At 44.0% G+C, this 22,831-nt stretch overlaps 1 protein-coding gene across 4 annotated transcripts; it reads left to right on the top strand.

The window, feature by feature from the left end:
* Window positions 1–493: 493 nt before the first annotated feature.
* On the top strand, window positions 494–18,753 carry PPP1R7 (protein phosphatase 1 regulatory subunit 7). 4 transcript variants are annotated; one of them, XM_068954779.1, is made up of 11 exons: window positions 532–644; window positions 1,371–1,448; window positions 1,611–1,718; window positions 6,854–6,909; window positions 7,871–7,936; window positions 8,580–8,710; window positions 9,617–9,779; window positions 13,491–13,607; window positions 14,601–14,705; window positions 15,650–15,736; window positions 18,374–18,753. In XM_068954779.1, the coding sequence occupies exons 4-11, from the start codon at window positions 6,877–6,879 to the stop codon at window positions 18,548–18,550; spliced, it is 879 nt and encodes a 292-aa protein (XP_068810880.1). In that variant the 5' UTR covers window positions 532–644; window positions 1,371–1,448; window positions 1,611–1,718; window positions 6,854–6,876; the 3' UTR covers window positions 18,551–18,753. The 4 variants fall into 4 exon arrangements, with proteins under 4 accessions (XP_068810878.1, XP_068810880.1, XP_068810879.1 ...); XM_068954778.1 differs by having other exon boundaries at window positions 1,611–1,733; XM_068954777.1 differs by lacking the exon at window positions 1,371–1,448 and having other exon boundaries at window positions 494–644.
* The last annotated feature ends 4,078 nt before the right edge of the window (window positions 18,754–22,831 follow it).

The following is a 22,831-nucleotide window of genomic DNA, read 5'->3' as shown; positions in this document are numbered from 1 at the left end:
TTGCCAAGGAGGCCCCGGCCGGGCCGGGGCGGCAGCGGCGGGAGGCGCGTTGACAGAGCGCTGCGGAATGGGCAGCGCCCTCCGGACTCTCTGTCCCTCGCCGCAGCCCTCTTCGCGCCCCTGCGATGCCTGGATGCCTGCCCGCGGGCAGCCCCGAGCCGGGCCGCGCCGGGCTGCCCGCTCTCGCGGCCTGGGAGGAGGTGTGTGGGGGAGCCGAGGACGACCAGCCCTCTGCAAGGGCCAGGGTTCCCTAGCGGCACGAAAAAGCCGGAAACAGCTCGTAACGCCCGAGGGGCTGCTGGTGGGCTGGGAACCGCCCCCCGCCCCCGCAGTAATGCCAGGCGGCTTCCTCCTTTTCCTCACAGGGTACTACAACTCCCAGGAGGCAGCGGGGCTCGGGCTCGCACGCATGCGCGGGAGCTGACAGGCGGCCCGGGCCCCGCCCCTCCCCTTACGGCGCACCACCTGCAGTGGTGATTGGCTGTGGCCCTTCGCCGGCGGCGGGCTCTGATTGGCGGCGGCGGCCGTTGCGACGGTTTCCGGAAGGGGGCGGGGGCGGGGGCGGGGGCGGGGGCGGGGGAGGGGGGGGAGGAGAAGCAACATGGCGGCGGAGAGCGGAGAGGGACCGCAGGAGATGATGGAGGGTGAGAGCCCGCCGGGGGCCGGCACGGCCGCGGCCGCTGCGGGGCCGGGGCGGGCCGCGACTCAGCCGTTGCCGCTCGGCGGGGCGGCTGCCGGGCGCGGGCGGAGCGGCTGCCGGGTCCTCCGAGGTGTGGGAGACTCCGATGTTTGTCCCCCCGGGGGCGGCTGCCGGCCGGGGCCGGGGCGTCGGGGGCCTCTGGGCCGTGCTGCGCCGCCCAGGGTGGGGCTGCTATTTGGGGCACAGCGTGATGCCCCCCCCCCCCGCCCCGGGGGGCTGCAGGCGCGGGAGGTGGCAGAAGTGGGTGTGTGGAGGTGAGCGTGACCTAAAAAAAGAAAACCCGACGATAATACCAAGCGGCGCCCTGGCATGGCGTTGCTTCCCCTCGGCCACCCCGTGAGGGGAGTGTACGTGTTGAGGGGTGCCTGTGCGCTGCCCAGGACGAAGGACCTCGGCTCCCCGGGGCCAGGGCGGCCGCCGGAGTTGCGGCTGGGGAAACGATGGAGCGATCACGCTGGGGAGATGGTTACTTTATCTGCTGGGATTGGCTTTTTCTTTTTTTTTTTTTTTTTTTTGTGAAGCTTTTACTACTTCACGTCTTTGTTACTGTTTTACAAGATACTGATTTTTTTTTTTCCTAAAAGCTTTTACAATGTAATAATTATAATTCCATCTCCGTAATCTTTGGATCTGCACTCCTTTGATCTAAGAAATCTCCTTTTTCCTCCAGTCTTCTTCCCAGATTGTTGGTTTTAGGAAGATCTGAAGGGAGGAAAAAGTGCATCCAAAATCAAACTAGAAACAAGGGGTAAGAGGCCTTTTATTTAAGACTAAACCTTTAATTTAGTTAACTTAGGATTTCTACTAACTGCATAGTGGTGTATGTGAGTCCTGGTTATTATATTTGTTTGCTACTTCTCTGCCCCGCTCACGAAAGTAGCCTAAATCTGCTGTTATGTATTTTGTGCAGTTGATAAGCGGATTGAATCGGAGGAGTCGGGAGATGAAGAAGGGAAGAAGCAAGCAGCTTGCTTAGTAACAGACCTCAGTCAGCAGAGCCTGAAAGAGGAGCAGAATGGTGAGAACTGCACAGGTACCCAGCCAATCTAATTGATCACCCTAGGAGGGATCTTCTTACTTACAGCAGTATCTGTGCATCGATCCTTTCTCTTTTCCATGGCTATATGTGGTAATGTTATTAACCTCATGATTTTTTCTTAGAGCTCTTTTGAGAAAATTAGTGGTAAGGTAGTCATTGGTAGAACAGAGCTGCCTCTTTTTTATGGAACCATTGGCATTAGATTTTGGGGATTTTTTTTTTCCTATTATTATTTTTTATTTACCCGTGTGTGAAACCACGCTTCTCTTTGAAATCTTTAAGATCGAAGTATGAAACATCTTTACTAATACCTATCTTGTGGTAAAGTAGTAGCAACTTCCTATAGAAAGATGCTGCAAGTGTTCATTAGAAATGAATAGAAACAGCTCTTTATATCTCTGCTTTAGTGTTATGTAGTTTTTTTACTTTTAAATTGCTGGATTTGTTTGGAAGGCAAAGGAGACTATTTCTAGATAGATCGAAGGAAGCTTTCAATTCTTTTGTTTAGTTTTTTTAGACATTTACAAATTATAAGATGTATCAAAATACTTGTATCTGAATGTTTGAATCCTCTTGATTTGGAACTCCTGCTACTGTTTTTACTGTTTACACTAGTATAGCGCGGTAGAAATTCTGACAGGCTTTTTTTAAGCTTGTGTGTGTTTGATAGAAAGACTTATTTTTCAGTAACTTGCTTAAACTCTATCAGAGCAAATCCATCTCTGAAGACCCCAGCTGGCAACATTATGTGAACTTCTGGTGCTGGTTGGTGGGTGTTGGAGTAAAAAGAGTTAAATCTCTAATAGATCTAGAGCTAGAACGCCCTGATAATTTGAGATGTAATAGCGTCCTTCTGATGGACGCGTTCGAGTAACTATTGGCCTGGAAATAAAAGTGAAACAATATAGCAATTTTTTCCGCTGTGTTTTGATCCTTTTTGGCTGTTGCTCTTTTACAAATCCCTCTTAACCTTGTCCCTTAGAGTTTGCAAAAATAGTTTCTAAAGTAGTAAATTACTGTGAGAATTTGAACTCTCATTTCCTAATTAAATGATCTCTATTTCTAGGTATAATTCACTGTTAACATATAGTTTTCTGTGATTAATTGCGAAATGGTGTGATGTTGTCTATGAAAGTGAAGGAGCACATCTTGGGAATTGTAGAGCGCAAGCACTGTACGGCCAGCAAAACAAGCAGATCAGTCGTTCATTGTTTTCCTTTGCACGCATGTAGCATAATGAGCGTTCATTCAGCTAACGTAATTTAGCTGCATGTTCAAAGTTATATTTTGTATGTTGTTTCCTCTGGGAATTATAATATGAAAATATGCCATTTGAAGTCTTTCCTTTAATTACAGTTTAAAGCAGGAAGGTAATTCAGATTTGGTGGATGGATTATATTGGGACTATTTTATTTAATGACTGTATTGTCATTTCTTCTTCTTCTGAGCTGGTAGGATTCAGCAAACTTCAACTAGAACAGAGACCAAGCAGAGGAAATAACTTTGGAACGTTTGAGTTAGTTTCGGTAGGCAGCTGTTGAGTTGCCCAGGTGAAGGACAACGAACAGTTTTCCATGCTTTCCACAGAAGAACATAAATAGAGAGAACTCAAGCAGCTGAAACTTCACATTTTTCATTCAGCTAATTTTTCTGAAGAATAGCAGCTCTGTTTAGGAAGCTTATAGCTTAGATATTTATAACATTTTTCATGCATTTGCAGTTAAAAAGTGCAGTTAGACTCTTAATTAATACTTGTGGTACTGTGGAATTACGTAACTCTGTAACTACTGTTCTGTATTGCGGAATTTGGGTTTCCCAAATGTAGTGTTTTTCCTGCATCTGCAAAGCTGCGTAGCTTACAGGCATGGGTTACATAAAAACTCAGTTAAGTAGCTTCACTGCTGGAGCAATATTTCTTTTTCTCCTTTGAGAAACCCTGCTACACTAAAAATTGTGGACTAAACCATTGTTTATATACTTGAATGTACGCAAGTGAAACTATACTTTTGTTTGTAGAAATGACTGTAGAAGGATCAGTTTAGGGGTCTTTGTTTTGTATTCACTTGGTTCATAAAACAATTTTTGGCTGACAATTGATGGTCGGGAAATGCACTAGAACCGTTTTTTGCTTACCTGCTCTTTAAGAGTAAAAATGTACATTGATGTTTTCGTACCAGTATTGATTTATCTATGTTGTAAGTGTACAAATGCCACTGGTCAGACTGGATGGAGAGGATTTTATATACTGTACCTAAAGTTTATGAAAATCATCCTCATTGTGGAAATGCTATTGTCTTTGTGTTTAGGTTTAAATTGCTTTTATTTTTGTTAGTTCTGTGTATGCACGTTTACCATGTAATTTGGAAGCCCTGTGGCTTTGGTTTTGCACCTTTGGAGTTGTGAGGTTTTTTGCCCACACTGACTCTGCTAGGACTATTGCTAAGATACCCGTCTTATATCTGACTTTTAAGAACAGCAGTCTTCTAACATTTTATTTGTCTTGCCTTTGCTATGGCAGCTTTTAAGATCTTTGGGGATTTGTTGGGAATTTTCTGGAGGCGGTGAAGGTCTTCTATCCCATAATAGTCCTTCAGAGACTATTCATTTTCTTCATGGTAAGAACTAGAGCGGGGACTTGTATGGAGGAGGAGGGAATGAAGACGTAGCTGCCTGTTATTTTTAATGTACTTGATTTAAAAAAAAATACACTATTAATCTTTCAATTGGATTTTTTTTAATACTGCCAAGTTCTGATCTTTTAGAAAAACCAAGATGCTTTTAGTAGTATGCTTAAGGTATGCAGGACAGTCCAGGTTTGCTAGCAGATAACTCTGTTCTTGCATTATGTCTACACTGTTTACTCATTCAAATGTTGTATGTGAAATATGGCATAAGCAAATCAAGTGTTCTCGTAATGCAGAGTTTTATTGCTCCTTGGGATGCCATGGGTAACTTGACGGGAGTTATAAAACCAGATGGGCGTTTTGTGCCGGTAAATTTTCTACCCAAATGCAGAGTGACAGCACCACGTATACCCAAAAGCGTATGAGGAAAGCAGTGGCTGTAAATCGCTGTTATGGAAAAAATCCTCTAGAAGCTGGTATTGGGCTTTGTCTTTCTAGTCAAATCTAGACTACATCGCCTTTTGACCAGATCTTGGATCCATTCACTCAATGTCAAAAGGTGAAAATATGAGGAGGGGGTAGTACTTTACTGGTATTTCTGAAGTTCTCTCACTCTGAGCTATTCATCAACAGATCCTAGCTTAAAGTATTTAACATGCTGCCAAAACCAAATGTGTATGAATAGTCCATAGGGACTGAGAAATACGTAATTTTGTAGAGAAGCTTGTCAGCCAAAAGAGCTTGAAGAATAACAATTTTTGACCAAATTATCTACTGTGTGCGTTACTGGCTTTACTGTTGAACAACTTAAAAGTCTCAAAGGGAGAAGGTCCTTTACCCTGAGCACTGTAACTACTGCTAGGGCAACTTAATACAAGAGGAATATTTGTTTGTGTTTTTTCTTTTAATGTGCTATCTCAACTGTTGTTCTAAACTTGGAGTGTATTCCTTTTGGCCATAAATTCAGCTGGGCTGCTTGTTTGTCTGGAAGCACTCTGTTTGCAGCATCTTGCACTCTAGCAATAGGTCAAATAGGAACAGCTTTAGGAATAGCAGCAGGGCAGTGTATCCAGCTCCTCTGCTGAAGTGCATCACTCCTGATCTGGAAGAATAATAGGGGGAAAAACAAGTGTTACCCGCTGCTAAAATGCTGATAGGCACACGTATTCATGTCAGGTTTTGGTGGCGTTTTGATAAACGCACCAAACCTACCAGCTTGTTTCACGTCCTCAGAATATGAATTATGTTTCCTGTTAGTTATGCTATCTGCAGCCTTAAAAGACAAGGGACTGAGGGCTGTGTTTCATGCTTAAATTCCATGAGTCAGTTGAGTTAGGGCTCTTCCCTGTTCAAATGCCCAGGCAAGAGCAATAGCCCAAATATAGCAAGGCAATTGACTGTGGGTATAGCGAGCGACCGAAACTGGTTAAGCCCTACTATGCTATGGACAACACCAAGCATCTGTAGGAAAAACGCTTGTTCTCCGTAGGAGATATTTGGCATTTATGTAGCTGTCATAGCCGTGCTGGGCTATTAAAATAGTCATTAATTCTGGGTTAATGGAATGAGCTTGCATGTAGTAATGTAGGAGTTGATTCAGAGTCTTTGTACTTGTGACCATAATTAAAGATTCTTGTCTTCTTTCTGCAGTACATGCAGAGGCTATACATACGAAGTCAACCCAGGCTTCATGTTGTATGTCTGTCTTGCAAAGTCTAATTAGCCTTTCCTTCTGAAATTGATGCAAACAGCACACCATCTTCAACACATGGGAATCAGGCATGAATTATTCAACATGAATTTATTCACTAAACTCCACTCCCTCTTGTGCTGTGCTAGAAGCACAGCAAATGTTGGACTGTCTTCCAGAGCTGTAAAAGCATTTCCCAAGAAAATATATGCGGTGTGATAAACAGTGTTTTCTAGCATATTAGCGAGTTCATTTAATAAACAAAAAAGGTAGATCCAGGCAAAAGTGTGCACAACAGTGGCATAAACTATTACTATTTATGAAAGAAAAGCTGAAGGGTGAGATTGCTGTGTTGCCTGGTCACACTTGGTGCTGCTCTAGATACTACAGGTGTGCCAGGTTCTTTCTTGGCAGCATTGCATCAGATCGATGAGAAGAAACGCTGTGGACGGTAAATCTTCGGAGGGATAACGGTGGGATGGTAAGGGAGGCAGGAAAAGGCACCTTGCCCAAATCAGTCTCGAGCCAGCATTATTTACCAGCCCCACAGGCAGGGTGGATGAGGTGCTGTTCTTTCTGTGCTTTGCATCTAGGCATGAAATCTTGTTGTTGAGGAAGCTTTTGTTTGTGACCAGATATCACGATGAGAGCCAGGCTGCTGAATTAAAAATATACCTCACCTGTGCATCTCTTATGTTATTTCTTCTGAAGAGCGTTTGCTTCCTTTCTCTGTCCAATTGCTAGCCCTGTAGCCTCACCATTAACTGCACAAGTTTGTAATGTGTTTGCTTCTGCTGCAGGAGAAGCAGAGACACCAGTGGACATGGAGACGATTAGTCTGGACCCAGAAGCTGAGGTAAGACAAATTTTTGCTCCTAAGGGCTTAACACAGTAGGAGGGAAAGGCAGGTAAACGAAAGTGTTGAAACGCGGTTAATTCATTTCTGAAGATGCTGGCTGTCCTGATCCACATCAGAATTGGTTCAGAGCTTTTAGACAAAAAATAAAGGTGCGTTATTCTTAAGCAGCAGCTGAAACCTTTCTTAGTCGTTTTGAACTTTAGAATAAACATGGAGGCACTGAAAATGGGGGCATGCAGCAAGCATCAGTGATGAGATGCAAGCTTTTGTGAAAATATCTTTAATGAGCTGGTTGCTGCTGAAAGACTCATGATTCATAACAGACGCAGCCAGTTACCGGCCTTATGTCTTGGCGTAGGCAGCTGCATGAGCCTGTCAGCTGGTGGGTTGTTGAGCTTGGGTGGTGAGTTGCAAGTCGCTCAAGAAAAGGAATAATACAACACCAGAATTTCTGGGGCTGGACAGTACAGATGTGAACGTAACTTGACATCCACTGATGCACAAAGGTATTTGAACGGTCAGTGGTCCCTGTCCATCTGAGGCATGGAGCTGGAAATAGCAAAGTATGTCCCAGGTAAGCCCTGGCAAGGCAGATATGAGGATTTTATGCGGTACCTTATTCCTTCTGGACAATAGAACTTATCTTTCTAAGTAAATTCAGAATTTACCCCCAAAGACTTATTTTGTTGAAACAAAACTCATACTCATGAAATGGCCTCATGCTGTGGCCCTTTCACAGATAGCGTGTTTGCAGTTGAGAAGCTAAGGCCGCATGCTTCACCTGTGTTGATGATGTCGTCTGCCAAACCAAATCTTTATGAGCTCTTTGAAGGGCGGTTTTAAATGAACGGTGTGCATTGTAAGACTATAGTTTTCCTTAGAACAAGGTACCAGGCTGGTCTTTGAAGACTGTTTTGAAACAGCTGCTGAATCCCTCTGACCTCCATTTCTCTTTCAGGATGTTGACCTGAATCATTTCCGAATTGGGAAGATAGAAGGATTTGAGGTGCTCAAGAAAGTGAAGGTAAGTCCTAAGGAATAACAAATGTCTCTTGGAGCTGGAGATTTTGCTAAATTGACCTCTAAGAAGATCAGTACAGGGTCTCCTTGTGGCTGTGATCCTAATGAGCTCATTTTGTATATGAGTGAAGAAGGTAGCGTTTATCCATTTGTCAAGTAGTAGTCAAAATCCTAGGGCTCTGGAAGTTGGTGTTGGAAGAGGATGAGAGATGAGACATCAGGGCTGATTCTAAGACAGCATCCTGTATTTGCACAGCTGGCTTAACATAAAAAAAAAAAAAATTTGGATTGGGAAAGACCTCTGGAGGTCTCTAGTCAGCCCCTGTTCAAAGCAGATCCAGTTAGAGCATGTTGCTGAGGACCTTGTGCAGTTGAAGCTTCGAGTATTTCCAAAAATGGAGACTCCACAGTTTCTGTGGGCCCCTGTTACAGTGTTTGACCAACTTAATGTAGGAATTCTTCCTTTGATAGAGTAGGAATAAAACAAAGACAGATTCTGTAAAAGCAACACCAACAAAACCCGGAAAACCCCAGCAACAACTTTATGGATAAACCAGAAAGTTTATTGTCTGTATTCCAAAGGGCAGTGCATGCTGTCATTCATATCCATTCTCCTATTTGTTTCTCAACTTTTCCCCAACTATTAGACTCTGTGTCTGCGTCAGAATTTGGTTAAGCGCATTGAGAACTTGGAGCAACTGCAGACCTTGCGGGAGCTGGATCTCTATGATAATCAGATTCGGAAGATCGAGAACTTGGAGGCTCTAGCAGAACTTGAGTGAGTCGAGGGGAATCACCAGGCTTGAGCTGAGGGTTGTTTGTCACCGAATTATTCGTGCTGTACTTACTCCTGTCTTTACCACCTAGGCCTTTTTCTGAGATCCATTTGAGTGCCCTGTGAAGGACAGTGTCAGTTGTCTGTGGGGATTTAACTTGTGTGATAAACTAGTCTCATTATCCTGGAGCTCGTCAGGGACAGCCAGCCAGCCAAAAACGAAATGTGCCCTGTGTGAGGCAGCTGGAATCATAGGTGGTTGCAGTGATTTTCTGCCCTGATGCAGATAAGCTCAGCCATCCCTTGTTGCACAGAGCTCTTCCTGTCACTACCAGGTTTTTATTCCTGCAGGAAATGACAAGAGATTTCGGATGAGATTAATGTTGTGACTCAGCAAGGAAAAGGGTGTGAGGAGTAGTGCTTTCTCCAGTTACAAGCACTTGTCTGAGGTCACTCTGGAGAAACGCAAAATTGTTTCCACTGAGAATGAAGGAGGACTGACCTGCTTCCCGCAGTTGTAACTGCTTCATGTCTTTGGAAGGCCTTAACCTTGTCCTGTTAGAGGCAAATCTTCTGGATGCACACTTTTCCCAAGAATATGCAATAACGAAGACTGGCTGCCTCCCACAGTGGCAGCTCCATAGTTGGGCAAAGTGATGGCTTTCTTTTGCATGTGACGGTGGGTTTTTTCCTTCTTCTTTTTCCCCCCTGACATGCTGTAGAAATATTTTGAAGGCTATGTTTGTTGTCATTTATGATAAAAGAAATGCCACTTTGACTGTAGCCTCGAGGGCTCGCAAAGTGCTTGATCTCTGCAGAAACTGAGGTTCCCCACCAATTTGCAAGCACCTCTTCCAAAATCATCTGTTCCTCCTGGACTGAAGAGACCCTTATTTTGTTTCATCTCAGGATCCTGGACATCTCATTTAATGTTCTGCGACAAATTGAAGGACTAGATCGGCTTACCCAGCTTAAAAAACTCTTCCTCGTCAACAACAAAATCGGCAAAATTGAGAATTTAAGTAACTTACAGCAGTTACAGATGTTAGAGTTGGGATCCAATCGAATCCGGGTAGGTTCACTGTACAAGTTGTTAGCTGGAGAGTTTCATGCTCTTTGGCTTGGGATTAGCCCTTTCTGAAAGTGCACTGCTTTTACTTGCAGTTTTGCTCTTTTGATTGTTCTAGTCATTAAATATGTAATTGCTTATTGCTGTGCATGCTGAATCCTTCAATTATGTATGCGTTTAGTGCCTGGCTACTAAGTTACTATTTATGAATTTCTCTCTAATGACCTCCTTGCATCTCCTGTGTGTTGCCTTTTGCAGATGAGATTTCCCTGCTGATAGAGAGCCAAACCTTGTTTTCTCTTACCTTCCTACAGGCTGGCAGTCAGTCCGCTTCTATTTTATAAAACCTATTAGATTCAAAATAAATTCTAGTTTCAGATTGGTATGTATAATTGATAACTTGCTATTTTAGTCAGTCTCACTCAAGAAAAAAATTTTCCTGAGGCTTCACTCAGTCAGCAGCATAATGTGAGGTTTTTGAGGCATTTCTGTCTGGTCAGTTTTTTTTAACTGTGTCATTTGTGACCTTTCCGATTTTTGTTGATTTGAAATCTAGCCCACTTAAAAAGGGAAGCAGTTCTGAGTACTGTTTCTCCTGTCAATAATGTATGCTTTTCTTTATTTTGCTTAATTCATAAGAGGATTGGTGAAACAGATGATACAAAAGGCTTGCAACATGCAAAGTAAACTATATATATATTTTTTATATATATAAAATTTTTAATAAACTTTCAGTTGTATTCACTTTAAAAAAATACTTCTAACAAATGATTGTGTTCCAATCTGAAAATCATCTAAGTTGACGTACTTCAGTTGCAATCTCATTCTTTGGAAAATTACTTGTGCTGAAAGAGCAAACTAGAAAAATACCTATTTGTCTTCTGCATTGTAAGGCCCATGGAAGCACACTTCTCTTCCTAGAAAAGAAAGAAGCATCAGCTACTGTAATGGCCTTTCTTCAGTGACTATAAGAGCTTTTCTCTGTGTTAAGGCAGAAATGTTTGATGCTTTTATGGAGTGGCTAGGGTTTATCTTGCTCCTAAAGCTGAGTTGGATCCTTTTCTCCTCCAGCTGAAGGAATTATTACTTTGGAAATGAAATGACTTAAGGGATTAAATCTAGAGTGTGAGAACTTCAGCCAGATGAGTGATTAGGAACCTTGTAGTTTGCATAGGCTGGGGGAACATGACCTAGAGATCAAGAAAGAGATATGCGGTTTCCTTAGGCAGAAACCTAACAGGCTACTGCTGCTTATGTTTCGAAAGCTGGATTAGACAAACCTTGTGCTATATTCCATATCTAAGAATCACTACCTTGTAAGTTTTGTTTTGTTTTTTTTTTTTCCTTTGTAAATACATTTCTGAGTGGATATTTAAGCAGTTCGTCGCCACCGTTGTCGTCAAGCCAAATAATATCTTTGGAGCAACCCGATTACTTTTACATGTATTTTTCCTCAGTGTTGAGCCTGTGTGTGTAAAACAAACAAACCCCAAAGGAATGCGACTCCTGTTATTTGGGGGCAGCTAGAACTCTCTTGATATTTTCCTGTTGGAAGGGTAACCCAGCTGCATGCTTTGCAGCTGGGCCTATCCTTGACTCTGTAGGGTAATAACCTATGGACTGTCTGTTCAGGCAGTGTTCTTGGCACTGGAGTGCCTGATATACTAATCCCCTGTGCATCAGAGTTACTGCAGTAGGGTTGTCTTAGTCGTTTTGCTGCAAAACTATAATCTTTCTGCATGCTTTTACCCTGGAGTCAATCATGACGTACTAAACGCTCATAATTCTGTCTTTATTATGCTAATGCTGGGGAAGAAGAATTTTATGCCTGAGCTGATGCATTTTCATGCCTATTTTTTCGTGAAGTTGAACTGAGGCAAGTGTTTCTTTATTTGTTGTCCTAATTTTTTTCCTCACGTCTATCTGTTTCACACTCACTTAAGTGTGGCTTTTTTGTAGCTTTAAGTAGTGTGCTTTTTTTCTTCTTCTTCTTCCCCTGGTTATTTCTTCTCAACATCCTCAGAACCACAAACGTTTCTTCCCCCCTGTCAGGACTGGAGGAGCTTCCACTGAGGAACAAATCTATTTTCTTGCAGGGCCAAAACAAGGGTAGTTCCACAGGCTAGAAGGAGTGTGAATCCCAGTATGTGCTGTTAAAATGTAGCGTGTGTGTGTGTTTGTGTCCATCTTCTCTTCTATCTGCTATATGTGCATGTATGTACACACACGCATGTGTGCAAGGACATTGTTTACGCTCCTTGGCCTATCTCATTAACACTACTACTCTCTGAAAGTCTTCACCAGGAAAGAAGGGTATGGAAAGCTGAATAGTCCAAAGGTACTCGAGCACAGATGCACAGCTGTGTGTGCATCCATTACTGTTTTTTTGTGAGCTGGTGTCCTTATTTAAAATTCCTTTCTCTTTCAACAGTAGTTCTTGGCTTTTGACTTGAAGGAGGTTGTCCCCTGCAAAAATCCATGGCGTTTTCTTTCCTTCTGTTTACAGGAGTCTTCTTTAAGCCCCTTCCCTCTTTCTCCCCCTATATTTTCATCTCTTCTCTTCATGCTTTCTTTTGCCCCTACTGTTGTAAGTAAAGAACGTGGTTCTTCGGCCACCTCTCAGAGATCCTTATCGTCTCCCACTGAAGGCTGAGCTCAGAACTTAGATGGATGTCGTGGGTATATTGCACTAGTAGTGTGTGTATTTAACACGTGTATCATCCTTACCTTCAGATACACCCATGAGACGTTTAACTTTGCTATGGCACCGAAACTGATGTGTGGAGAAGCTAAACAGCTTGCCTCTGACTGAATTACGGTCATTGGTGGTTAGGACTAAATTTGGAGATTTTATTTTCTCCTCCCAGATGCTCCTTCCGTTCACTAGTAGCAGATTTTCTTGTTTCACAAACAAATATCCCCTGCTCTGGATACACCTGATGTCCCCAAGAATGTCATGACACACTGAGCCTCTCCGTTCTCTGTGGTTGCTGCCTGGATTGCACGTGGCTGCTGGTGGTGATTTAGTGGAGGCAACGGCCAGGACAAGGTGACATGACCCCTAATGAATGTCAATGAGCAGTAGTGGCACAAGCCAGCTGTCACCGCACAAAGCCCTGCGCTTGCTCTGCTCTTGGACCATGAGGGAGGCCTTACCTTGTGCATGCTTTGTGGTGTGGAATTGGCAGGCTTGCGTTTGTCAGGAGCGCAGCTACACGAGTCAGGGCTGTAATGTGCTCTTTGTTGTCACCGCCCACTTGAAAATGCTTTCTTTTTCTTCTCATGGCAGTCCAGATAGTTCGTGTTTCCTCTTCTGAAATTCTGACACTTAGAAAGCATGTATTCTAGATGTATTCAGATCACTGAGTGAAATGGGATAAAGGTCCTCTCTCTGCTTCTGATGTGCGTCTACAGTAATGGCTAGTAATGTGGATTTCTGTGCAAGTATCTCTGGTTTTTTGGGGCGCTGTGAGGATGTGAGGTGCACTTAATGTCTGAGGCTGCCTGTACAATCCAAGCTGGAGAAATCTTGATTATATAGTGTAAGTTTTAGAACCATACAAATCAAGATAACAGACGGTTTGTGAGAACCAGGATATCTTTAGAAGGCCCTCTGTGCTTCCACCATCTTAAAATGCCTCTCTCAGACTTGATCATCTGTAGGTTGGGATTTTTGTCACAGCGATAACACTGTCGTCTTTGGTCATTTCACAGGCAATTGAAAACATCGACACCTTGACTAATCTTGACAGTCTATTCCTTGGAAAGAATAAAATCACCAAGCTCCAGAACTTGGATGCCCTAACAAACTTATCTGTGCTCAGTATACAGGTATTGATTCTACTTTAAGCTCTTATGTCTTGAACGGGTATAGGAACCACCTTGTAATTTGAGATGAAGCTCTTCTGAATCACTAGGTCTTCAGTGTTTGACTCAAACTCCTTGACCCGAAGAAAGAGTGTGACTTTCTTTGTGCTTTCTTTTCACACCTTTTGACACTAAATGACATTGGTAGACACTGATTTAAAAAAAAGAGCAAAACAAATGTTTGATTCTTATATGAGAAGGGACAGGAAATGAATATCCATTTCCTTCCTGAAATACTATTTTCCAATATATTACAGTAGCATTAAACGAGTTATGTCAGGGAAGTCCTTATAATGGCAGTGGGCTCAGTGTTGCTGCCTCCTTCGTGAAGAAGGGAGATGTTTGAACAAGCATGAGTTTAGGGAAAATATCTCCCCTTTTAAAGGGTGAGAGAAAAGATTCTCAAGTAACTTCTTTCCTTGTGTCTCCCTCTCTTCTGTATGACAGCCCTAGTGCATTCTAACTGTTGGTAAGAAAGTCATGCTTTCTTCATGTTGCAGCATCAGTAAACATTTTATTCTATATGACATACGGAATTATACATTGGAGAAAGTGTTGGGCTCATGCTGACAAGTGATGCAGCTTCCCTTCTGACCATTCCATTAAAAAGAACTACGAAACAAATGTTATTAATCTGTAGGCCTGTTGTTTCTAAACAGACCAAATGGAAAACTTTTGATGGAAAGGTCAGAGTTGCATTCTTCCAAACTTCAAGATTTTGGCATCCCCAGAACTTCCTTGTGAGTTGGTACGATAGACATCAAATGAACTGAGCACACGGCATCAGTGTGGACTATGCTTCCTGCCTTCTCCCTGCCTCCCCTCCCACCCCCCCCCCCACCCCAAGCAGGCCGTTTTTCCCCTTCCCAGTTATACTTCAAAGAAATGCTTTTCCCCAGTAATTCACTTGGGTTTTGGTCTGTTTATGGTGGACTTAAACTGCTGTTACCATTTCAGAGCAACCGTCTGACCAAGATTGAGGGTCTGCAGAGCTTGGTGAATTTGCGCGAGTTGTACCTCAGCCACAACGGTATTGAAGTCATCGAGGGACTGGAGAACAATGTGAGCTTCCCACAGGCTCTCGCTAAGAGTGTGTCTGGATTGTTGCCCTAAAGTGCCCCTCGTGGGGGCTGGGCTTTTCTGGAAGTTTTTGTTGCTCCGCTTCCCCAGTTGCATGTTGGGGGGTGTTGAGCCTCTTGACCGCAGAGAACCACGTATTTGCTGTGTTAAAATATCTTGCGTATGTAAAGCCTTTCCAGATCTTCTGAAATAGAGTAGCTTTCATGGTTATTTGGGGTGGACTGGAGGAATGCACAGAGTATGTGGTTAATAAGACGGCCTGGCTCGTCTTCAGCAGGGGAAGAGACTGGCAGCTGCTCCTGGCTCTGTCTGCTTCAGTGTTTCAGACAAGAGTTTGTAGATGAGTAGGAGTCTTTCTCAAGAGGAGCTATGGGTGAGAGGCAAGCCGTGGCATCTGGCTTGCCGCCTTATCAGTATACTTTTCTTGATTTCTGACTAGGATTGCGTGTTTTCGTTCTCATTTAACAGTAGATGGCATTGTAGGAGAGCAGAAAAATCGGCAACTCGGTGAATTGTGTGCAAGGCAAAAAAACGTTTTTTTAACTGTTGAGCTTCCTACTGCAAAGAATGTGTAGGTTGTTTTTAACTCTGCCACTCAAAAGGGCGATTTTTTTTTTTTAATGGATTCCTAATCATAACATACTGTTGGAAGTTCAGGGTTTAGGACCAACCACATGGTTGGCAATTGCCAGCCAGCCAGTAATTAACTTCATTTGTCTTGCATGGCTTCTGGGAGGTCAGTAACCCAGCATAATTAAAAACAGTCTCCCTGCTATATTTAGTCAGTGAGAACTCTCCTTGTGCTGCATGTAAACAGCTGGCAATAATGTGGCATTGCTTCTAATAACTTTCAACTCTGGGCCTGAAAACGGTGGGACAGAGATGAAAGGAAATCTGATCTAAAGTTTTTGTGTTTGCTTGTCTAGAACAAACTTACAATGCTGGACATTGCATCGAATAGAATCAAAAAGATTGAAAATATCAGCCACCTAACAGAGCTGCAGGAATTCTGGGTAAGTGCAGGCTGGAGCTGGTACCTGAAATGACTGTGCTATGGCGAAAGAAACCCACCCCTCTGCTTGGGAACAGGAGGGTGGCTTATTTCTTGGAGTACAGCGATCCTTAAGGCTATTGTAAGCTCTTCGTGTTCTGACGACTGACTTAAAGATCTTACCAGTCTGCATGGAAGGAGTATGATTGTTTCTGCTGAGGAAAAAGTTAAGCCTAACAAGATTTTTGCAGGGCTTTGCTTAGTAGTAACAAGCCTATCTCTACCTAGAATATAGGTACTACCGCCAATGTGTACCCGATAAAGCCTTGCTTGTAATGGTTAGAAAACAGCCCTACTGTGTCCTATTTTTGCAGAGCAACTCTTTCTTTGAGTCAGCGTGACTGTGAAATGGGAGAAGCTGATATTGGCTCAGCACCGCACCAGAGCGCACTACCTGTTCAGAGTGTATTTAGGGCAGAGTTGGTGTGTTCGTGGCATTCTAAATATGAAGAAAACAAAACTGTTTCTGGGTACTTCCATCCCTGTGAGGTAGATAACTGTTTAGGGTTGGTTCTTTTTCCTCGTGGCACCCTAAACAGCTAAGCCATTTACAACTCCAGTCAGGAAATGTATAGGGACTCCTTTCCTGAAATATCAGTACCCTGCTATACTTGAGAGCTGCTAATGTTTGGGGAAGAGATAACTGTCCCTCGTGAGTTGGAAGATGCTTTAGCCCTTGTAGAGTTCCTACAGGTCAGGGCTGAGAATAAGAGTTACGCTGCTTCATGCCTGTCATCTAGAGTTTCAGTTATTTACACTTTTGGGCAAAGGTAGTGATAGAAGAACTAGAAAGCAGTTGCAAATGAAATCTAGCTAGTCTGGTGTCTTGACTCCTTGGGCTATTTTTCCCAACTTGGAGTGCTGCTTAGTAGACTGCTAGTGATGTTACCTGACCCTACTAATTCCAGAAGGAGCTCTTTATACAGCGGGAGCTGAGCAGCCTGTTTAATATGACGTCTTCTAGGCAGTAGAATTGAGACAGTACAGTGTGGCTGGTGTGGGACCTGTTGTGATCCTTTGCAAGTTCCTATAATCTTCCTCTCTGAACTCTGCTGCTGTTCTGCTTATACAAGAAGGCATTGTGCAGCTGTTTCCATTTGCTTAGCAGAAGGTAAAGGGAGGAGCCTATCTTCACTGGACTTCTGCAAAAACACTAGTGCTTTAAGAGAGTCCTTTGCCAAAGCAGAGCTTTGGCCAAGATCTGTTAGCTGTGTGCAGCTCCTTTCCCCCGCTGAACTGAGAAAATGCTCTCCTGTTTTCTTTGTTTTTTGTTGTTTGGGTTTTTTTTCCACACTAACACTATTAAAAAGCTTATATTCTTCTTGATTAAAAAGCTAGGCAGAACTTCCTTTGATATAAGCAAGTGTTGCTTTTACTCATTTATGTTTTCACTGACTGAAGAGGTAAAACCACATAACAAAGTTCTTTAACAACTCAAGGAAACGGAATTCCAAATCCTAGATAGGAAGGAACCTTCTAAGTTCTTCCCAGTGTCTCCCCAGTGGAGGAGTTCCAGCATCGGTCAAGTTACTTACCGAAGCAATGTTGGGATGAGCTATAGCAGGGTGAAGAGCTAGCGGATTTTCTTCGGAGTCTTAGTCTAGGGTTGTAACTGAAAAACCATCTGGAGCTGGATTTTGCTGGAGCGCTGGCAGTTCCAGTCATGGAGCAGTTTTCTTTCACAGAACTAGATGGAAAGAGGCAGCTCGAGAAAATACAGCTACTTCTTATCTGCCACACAACCAACAGGATGCATAAAGTTTTCCATTTACCATGGGTGCCTGACGCGATGAACAGTTGTTGAGGGAGGCCAGAGCCAATGCATTGGTTTTTTTTGTTTTGTTTTTTTTAAAGATGGTATTGTTGTAGTAACTGCCTCTGCATCCAAGAGCAGAGGATGGCTGAAGTCTCTAGGCTGGACAGCACGTGGCCACCCCTCATACTTTGCTTCCTTGCCAGGCAATTGAACTGTTCAGCCCCTTCCACAGCAATTTCTTTGTCAAGCAAGCAAGGAGGTAGCTAAGGTGAGGAGAACCTGAATCAAGGACCTTGGTGCCTTCTCTGGACGGCAGAAGCAATTTTTGTGAGGAAATGATGTAAAGGAGAGGGAAAACAATCACTTTCAGATCAATTTTAGACCTTTTCTAACATTCCCGAGGACAAGTCATGGAAGTAAAGATAGACGTCACAATGGAAGAAAATCTTGGCACAGAACTTTCTAACCCTTAAATGAACAATTTATGGCCTGGGACACACTGTAATACAGAGACTGTCCCAGCATCTTGCTGAGTCTTTCCAAGCGTACCTGCCAGACCAGGTACGTTGTCTGTAGAGCGGAGTGTTTGACCTGCAGCCCAAGACTATGTGGAAGTTGATAAAGGTTAGCGAGGCTTGGAGTGTGGAACAGAAAAGATTGTCTCGGGTTCCAGAGGGAAAAGGATCATGTAGTCAGGGACAACTTACCTGCATTTGAAGACTGTACAGGTTACTGCCACTGGGTGATACTCCTCATGAGAAGCGTTAGTCTGGCTAGGTTCTTGCTAACCAGACTTTGCTGGAAGTATTCGTTTGTGTGAGTGTGTGTATATGTGCTCTGCAGATGAATGATAATCTCATCGAGAGCTGGAGTGACCTGGATGAGCTGAAAGGAGCCAAGAACTTGGAAACTGTATATCTGGAGCGAAACCCCTTGCAGAAGGATCCCCAGTACCGGCGCAAAATCATGTTGGCCCTCCCATCTGTCCGGCAGATTGATGCCACGTTTGTTCGATTCTGAATCTCCTGCTGCCCTCCTCCTCTCCTGCCCTCCTTGGAGAAACGTCCCAGCTGGGTTTTTTATCCACTTACCACTCCCTAGGTCTTCAGTACACTGACACTTGCAAAACAAATGGTCAATAAAAAGCACTGAATAGCAGATCTTGTGTACAATGCACTCATTGTTTTTGAAATGTTATTATTATTAAATCTTAACACAAGAGACTTCCTTGTGCTTCCGTCTGTTATTTATGGGGGAAGTTTTGGCAGCAAGCATTTGCAACAGGCTGGAGCCACTTGCTGACTTTCATTGATTCTGTGACGCATCTCCAGGTCAATAACACCCTTGCAGACGGTGCTTTCTGTGCTCCAACGTTCAGATCCGGCTCAGAGGTAGTCTGTTTAAAAAAAAAAAAAATTCATATAGATATATATATATGAAAAGACAGTGACATTGTTGACATGAGGAAGAACCTGATAAGAAGATACTCACCCATCTTAGGAAATCTGAGTCAATGCTAAGCATCTGCTTGCAAAACTCCATGGAGGGGGAGCACTAGCCTTCCTATAGCAATCCTTATCTGCGGGGAATCAGAGCTACAAGCTCATTATAGAGAGGGCTGAGAAAAATAGTTGGAGGTATGAAAGCTGCGTGGGTATGTACCTGCTTAGATTAACTGCTTGAGAAAGTCACCAGTGATGAGACTTCCGTATTTAAATGGAGAAGTGTGGACTGAGGTGAGAATTGGAGGAGGAGTTTAAAAAGCACAATTAAAAGGGGATTCTGCTTGAGGTGGGGAGGAATCTAGTCTATACTTGCATGTTTCTTATTGGTGATTATGACTCCATTTGCCTCTTGATTTCCCAGGATTTGTCAGAGCAAAGTACAGCAGATAGCAAGGCAGGTAGCTCCTGCTTCCCGGGCTGCAGTCGAGGCCGTTTCCTGATCTGTTCCAGAACTTAAGACTGCTGGATGGGGCTTGCAACCTGACGTTTCGGAGCAGCTCCTTGATGGTCATGTTGAATGACACCATTTCCTGAAGTGAAGCTGAAAGGTTCAGTGGATGTGGTTCTGTTCTGTTTTGTTGAAAATGGGTGAACCTCCTATAGAGGGAGACATTGATTTAGTATCTCTTCAAATGTGGGCTTCATCTTATGAATGCTGCCAATGTCCTTTCATAGAAAGCCTTTGTAAAGGCCACCGCTTTGGAGTGCCATACAGCTGGATTGCAATTTTGACAGCCCTATAAGAGTCTGGAGAGGAATAAGATGTAGTCCTCTGTGAAGGACTCCTAATTTTAATAGGCATAGCTCAAAAGGGCTTGCTGCTAATGTACTGATATGGGAGGAGGCAGGAGGATTACTATGGTGTAGTGAAGGCTACTGCTTATTACACTGTCATACGATCTGTCATTAGTTACTTGATCTCTGAAATGACAGTAGTCACCTTCAGCAAGACGTTCAGTGCCAGCTAGAGCAGGCCTTGTTTCCGATCAGAGTCCCTAAGCACTTCCGTAAATACAATCTGTTGCCTAGGGATTAGTCACTCCTCTTGCAGCAGTTGCTTGCAAGGCAGGTATCAAGATGGACTGTTTGGGGGCCGGGATGGGTATTTGGCATTGTCTTAGTATCCTCACTTGCTTGCTATTAATGCTTTTCAGCAGCTCTTGAGAAGGAAGAAGTACTATATCCTCGCTTAGCCCACTCAATTGATTAGTATTGTGTCATTGTGCTCTCTTCCCCTACAGTCTGACTGCAGGAGCTGGGTTTCCTCATGAGAGGTGTAAAGTAGGGCTGGAGAAGTAAAAACTTTGGTAAGGATAGATGAGCTGTTGCCGGATGAATGGGCCAGACTGGCTTGCAGCCTCCTGGCCAGCAAGGTAAGGGTTTGATGACAGTTTGCTACTGTCAATGTTTGTGCTCAGAAAACAAAATGAATCGTGTCCTGCTGCCATTAAATACAGAGATGTGGTTTTGTCATTCCTCTACACCCATGTTTGCTCTAGGCAATTGACCTTTATATCTTCAGCATGTGAAGAACCTACTTGGAAGCAGTTACCATCTGCTGATGCGTGTTTGTATAACAGTTAACGCTCGTTGGTCTTGTGGAACAGCTATTGCCTGGATCAGATTGGTGTGGATGTTTTAATGTGTACTAGCTGGATTGAGGCAAAGGCTGGGAGAAAAAATGAGCAAGTGGGAATTACTTGCTCTGCAGCAGACTTGGGATAGATTTCTGCACATGTGTAATTTTTTTTTTTTTTTAGCAATGTTTCTATCCAGTGAACCTGTGAGGTGTCTGGGAAACATTTCACATGTGGTCATAGCACTTGTAAATGAACGTAGCAATGAAACATATATTCTATGTATGAAAGCTGCTATTGTTAAAGGGATATAAAGGCTTGTTTGCTTTGCAAGTTCTCCAGCAAAAATGCACATTTTAGCTCTTTTTGAAGGAACGATTCCCTTCTCTCTGTTAGGAATTGGACCAAAACCAGCAGTGACGGAGTATTGGTTATCGTGAGCGAGCTGGTTGCTGCACGTCAATCTCAAAGGTCTTGTTGGGCCACTGCTCCCCAGAGCTGTAAGCCTCGTCCTCCTGCCTTGTTTAAACGTAGAGAAACATGTGAGAAATAATATGCGAGAAAGAATGGAAGGTGTGCTTGAAAATTTACTTTTAGTGGTGATTTGATTCGTTCTAATCTGAACTGGATTTGAATCTTTGAAAGAGATGGGTGAGTCCTTTCCTCTTCAGTATGAGACCAGTTATATTAAACAGAATTTTGTCGCCCTCTATGCAAAGGGACCACCAAGGCGTAATGGAGAATGTCCATCATACTGTCACATAGCTTGTTCAGGTATGCAACTATGCTGAAAAGTGCCTCTTTTTGTTGTGACTATGTGGAAGATGAAGACGACTTCACACCTTTACAGCTTGTGTTCACTTCTGGAAATGTGTCTCTTGGAGTTTGCAGATTAGTCTTTTTCTAATAAGCTTAAAACACCAACCTAAAAGGGACACTGAGATTCAGCAGACCTACTGTAATGTGCTTTGCTCTGGGAGCTTCAGCCCTGTCATCTTGGCTCTCTTTTTCTAGTCCTAGCCCAAGACTGCAAGGTGATCAAAGACAAGGGAGCGTCTACCCAGGCTACTTAGAGTTGGGATGAAAGTTAAGGCTCTGTTAAACCGCTCTGGCTTGCTTCCCTCTCAGCCAGCCTTTTTCTACATTTCAGTAAACTTGCTGAGGCACGGCTATGTCCGTGAAAGACTTTGGTGAAAGCTCTGCAGAGGCAAATCCCTGTGTCTTCTGGCCAGGTAGAGACAGGAAGGGGGGGACCTGTGAAAGCTTTTGGAGTTTCCTACTGGAGTTTCTGTTCACGTGCCGCTTGGTTGGTTTTGGTGTCTCTTAATTCGCTTGACGTCACGGTGCGGCTCCGTCTGCGATTGTGATGCCACGGAAGCCCCCATCAGAATTCACCACTTGCACGGCTAGAGGGGGTAGGGTGATGCTGGGCCTGGAGGGGGTGGGAGGCGGTGCTCTGCCACGACACTGACCTGGGATTTGGGAGAGTCAGGCCTGCAGTCCGGCTGTGGGTGAATCACTAAGGGTTCATCTCATCCACCTTTGGGCCTGTATCTGAGCTGCTCAGCCTGGGCTCCCTTTGTGCTCGGTGGTGGGTTGGGGTAATTCATCTTGTCCTGAGGTAGATGCATATGGTTGCTTGGATGAATTGTTTTCTACACCCCACTGCTATAGGGACTCATCGCTGTTGATTGTAAAAGTAGACTAAGCTGACTAGATCATGTAGACCCCTGTGTTTTGGTGCCAACAGGACAGAGTCCTGACCTGTAAAAGAGCAAGAAGGCTCCTTCCAGCCATCACCTCTCCCACCGGATCCCAGAGCTATCACACTGTTGCTTGTCAGGCACGCAGCCGTTTCACTAACGGACTGGGGTGATGTTTCTACCTCTTGCTTAAGCAGGGCCTCTGTCGAGGAGCTGACGTGGGAAAAAGCCACTGCTGCGCGATGAGAGGGGGAGCCGAGTGCTCTGCTGCTTTACTGGGTTGCTGGGTGCGCAGCTGACGTGCGGGTCCTTTGGCAAAGCCGCGTCTCAGCTGGTTAGTAGCTGCTACCACCGCATACCTGCTGCGGTGCCCTGCGGGCTGCTGGCTGGCTGCATATAGCTTAGTTGACAGCGCTTTCCAGCAAATACCTGTGAGGCAAAACTGAGCTGGGCTTTTCCTCTCCCCTCCCCAAAGTTGAAACAACAGCAGTAACTCTTCTCGTGCACGTGTTAGAT

This window comes from Struthio camelus, chromosome 9 (genome assembly GCF_040807025.1).
Source record: "Struthio camelus isolate bStrCam1 chromosome 9, bStrCam1.hap1, whole genome shotgun sequence".
NCBI lineage: Eukaryota > Metazoa > Chordata > Aves > Struthioniformes > Struthionidae > Struthio > Struthio camelus.
This window is presented reverse-complemented; position numbering and strand designations above follow the sequence as displayed.

Bases quoted from the DNA above. Each gene is read 5' to 3' on its own strand.
- PPP1R7 (XM_068954776.1), top strand. From the start codon at position 602: ATGGCGGCGGAGAGCGGAGAGGGACCGCAGGAGATGATGGAGG. The intron at 7,937-8,579 runs GTAAGTCCTAAG...CCCAACTATTAG, and splicing joins AGGTGCTCAAGAAAGTGAAG to ACTCTGTGTCTGCGTCAGAA. The intron at 9,780-13,490 runs GTAGGTTCACTG...GTCATTTCACAG, and splicing joins TGGGATCCAATCGAATCCGG to GCAATTGAAAACATCGACAC.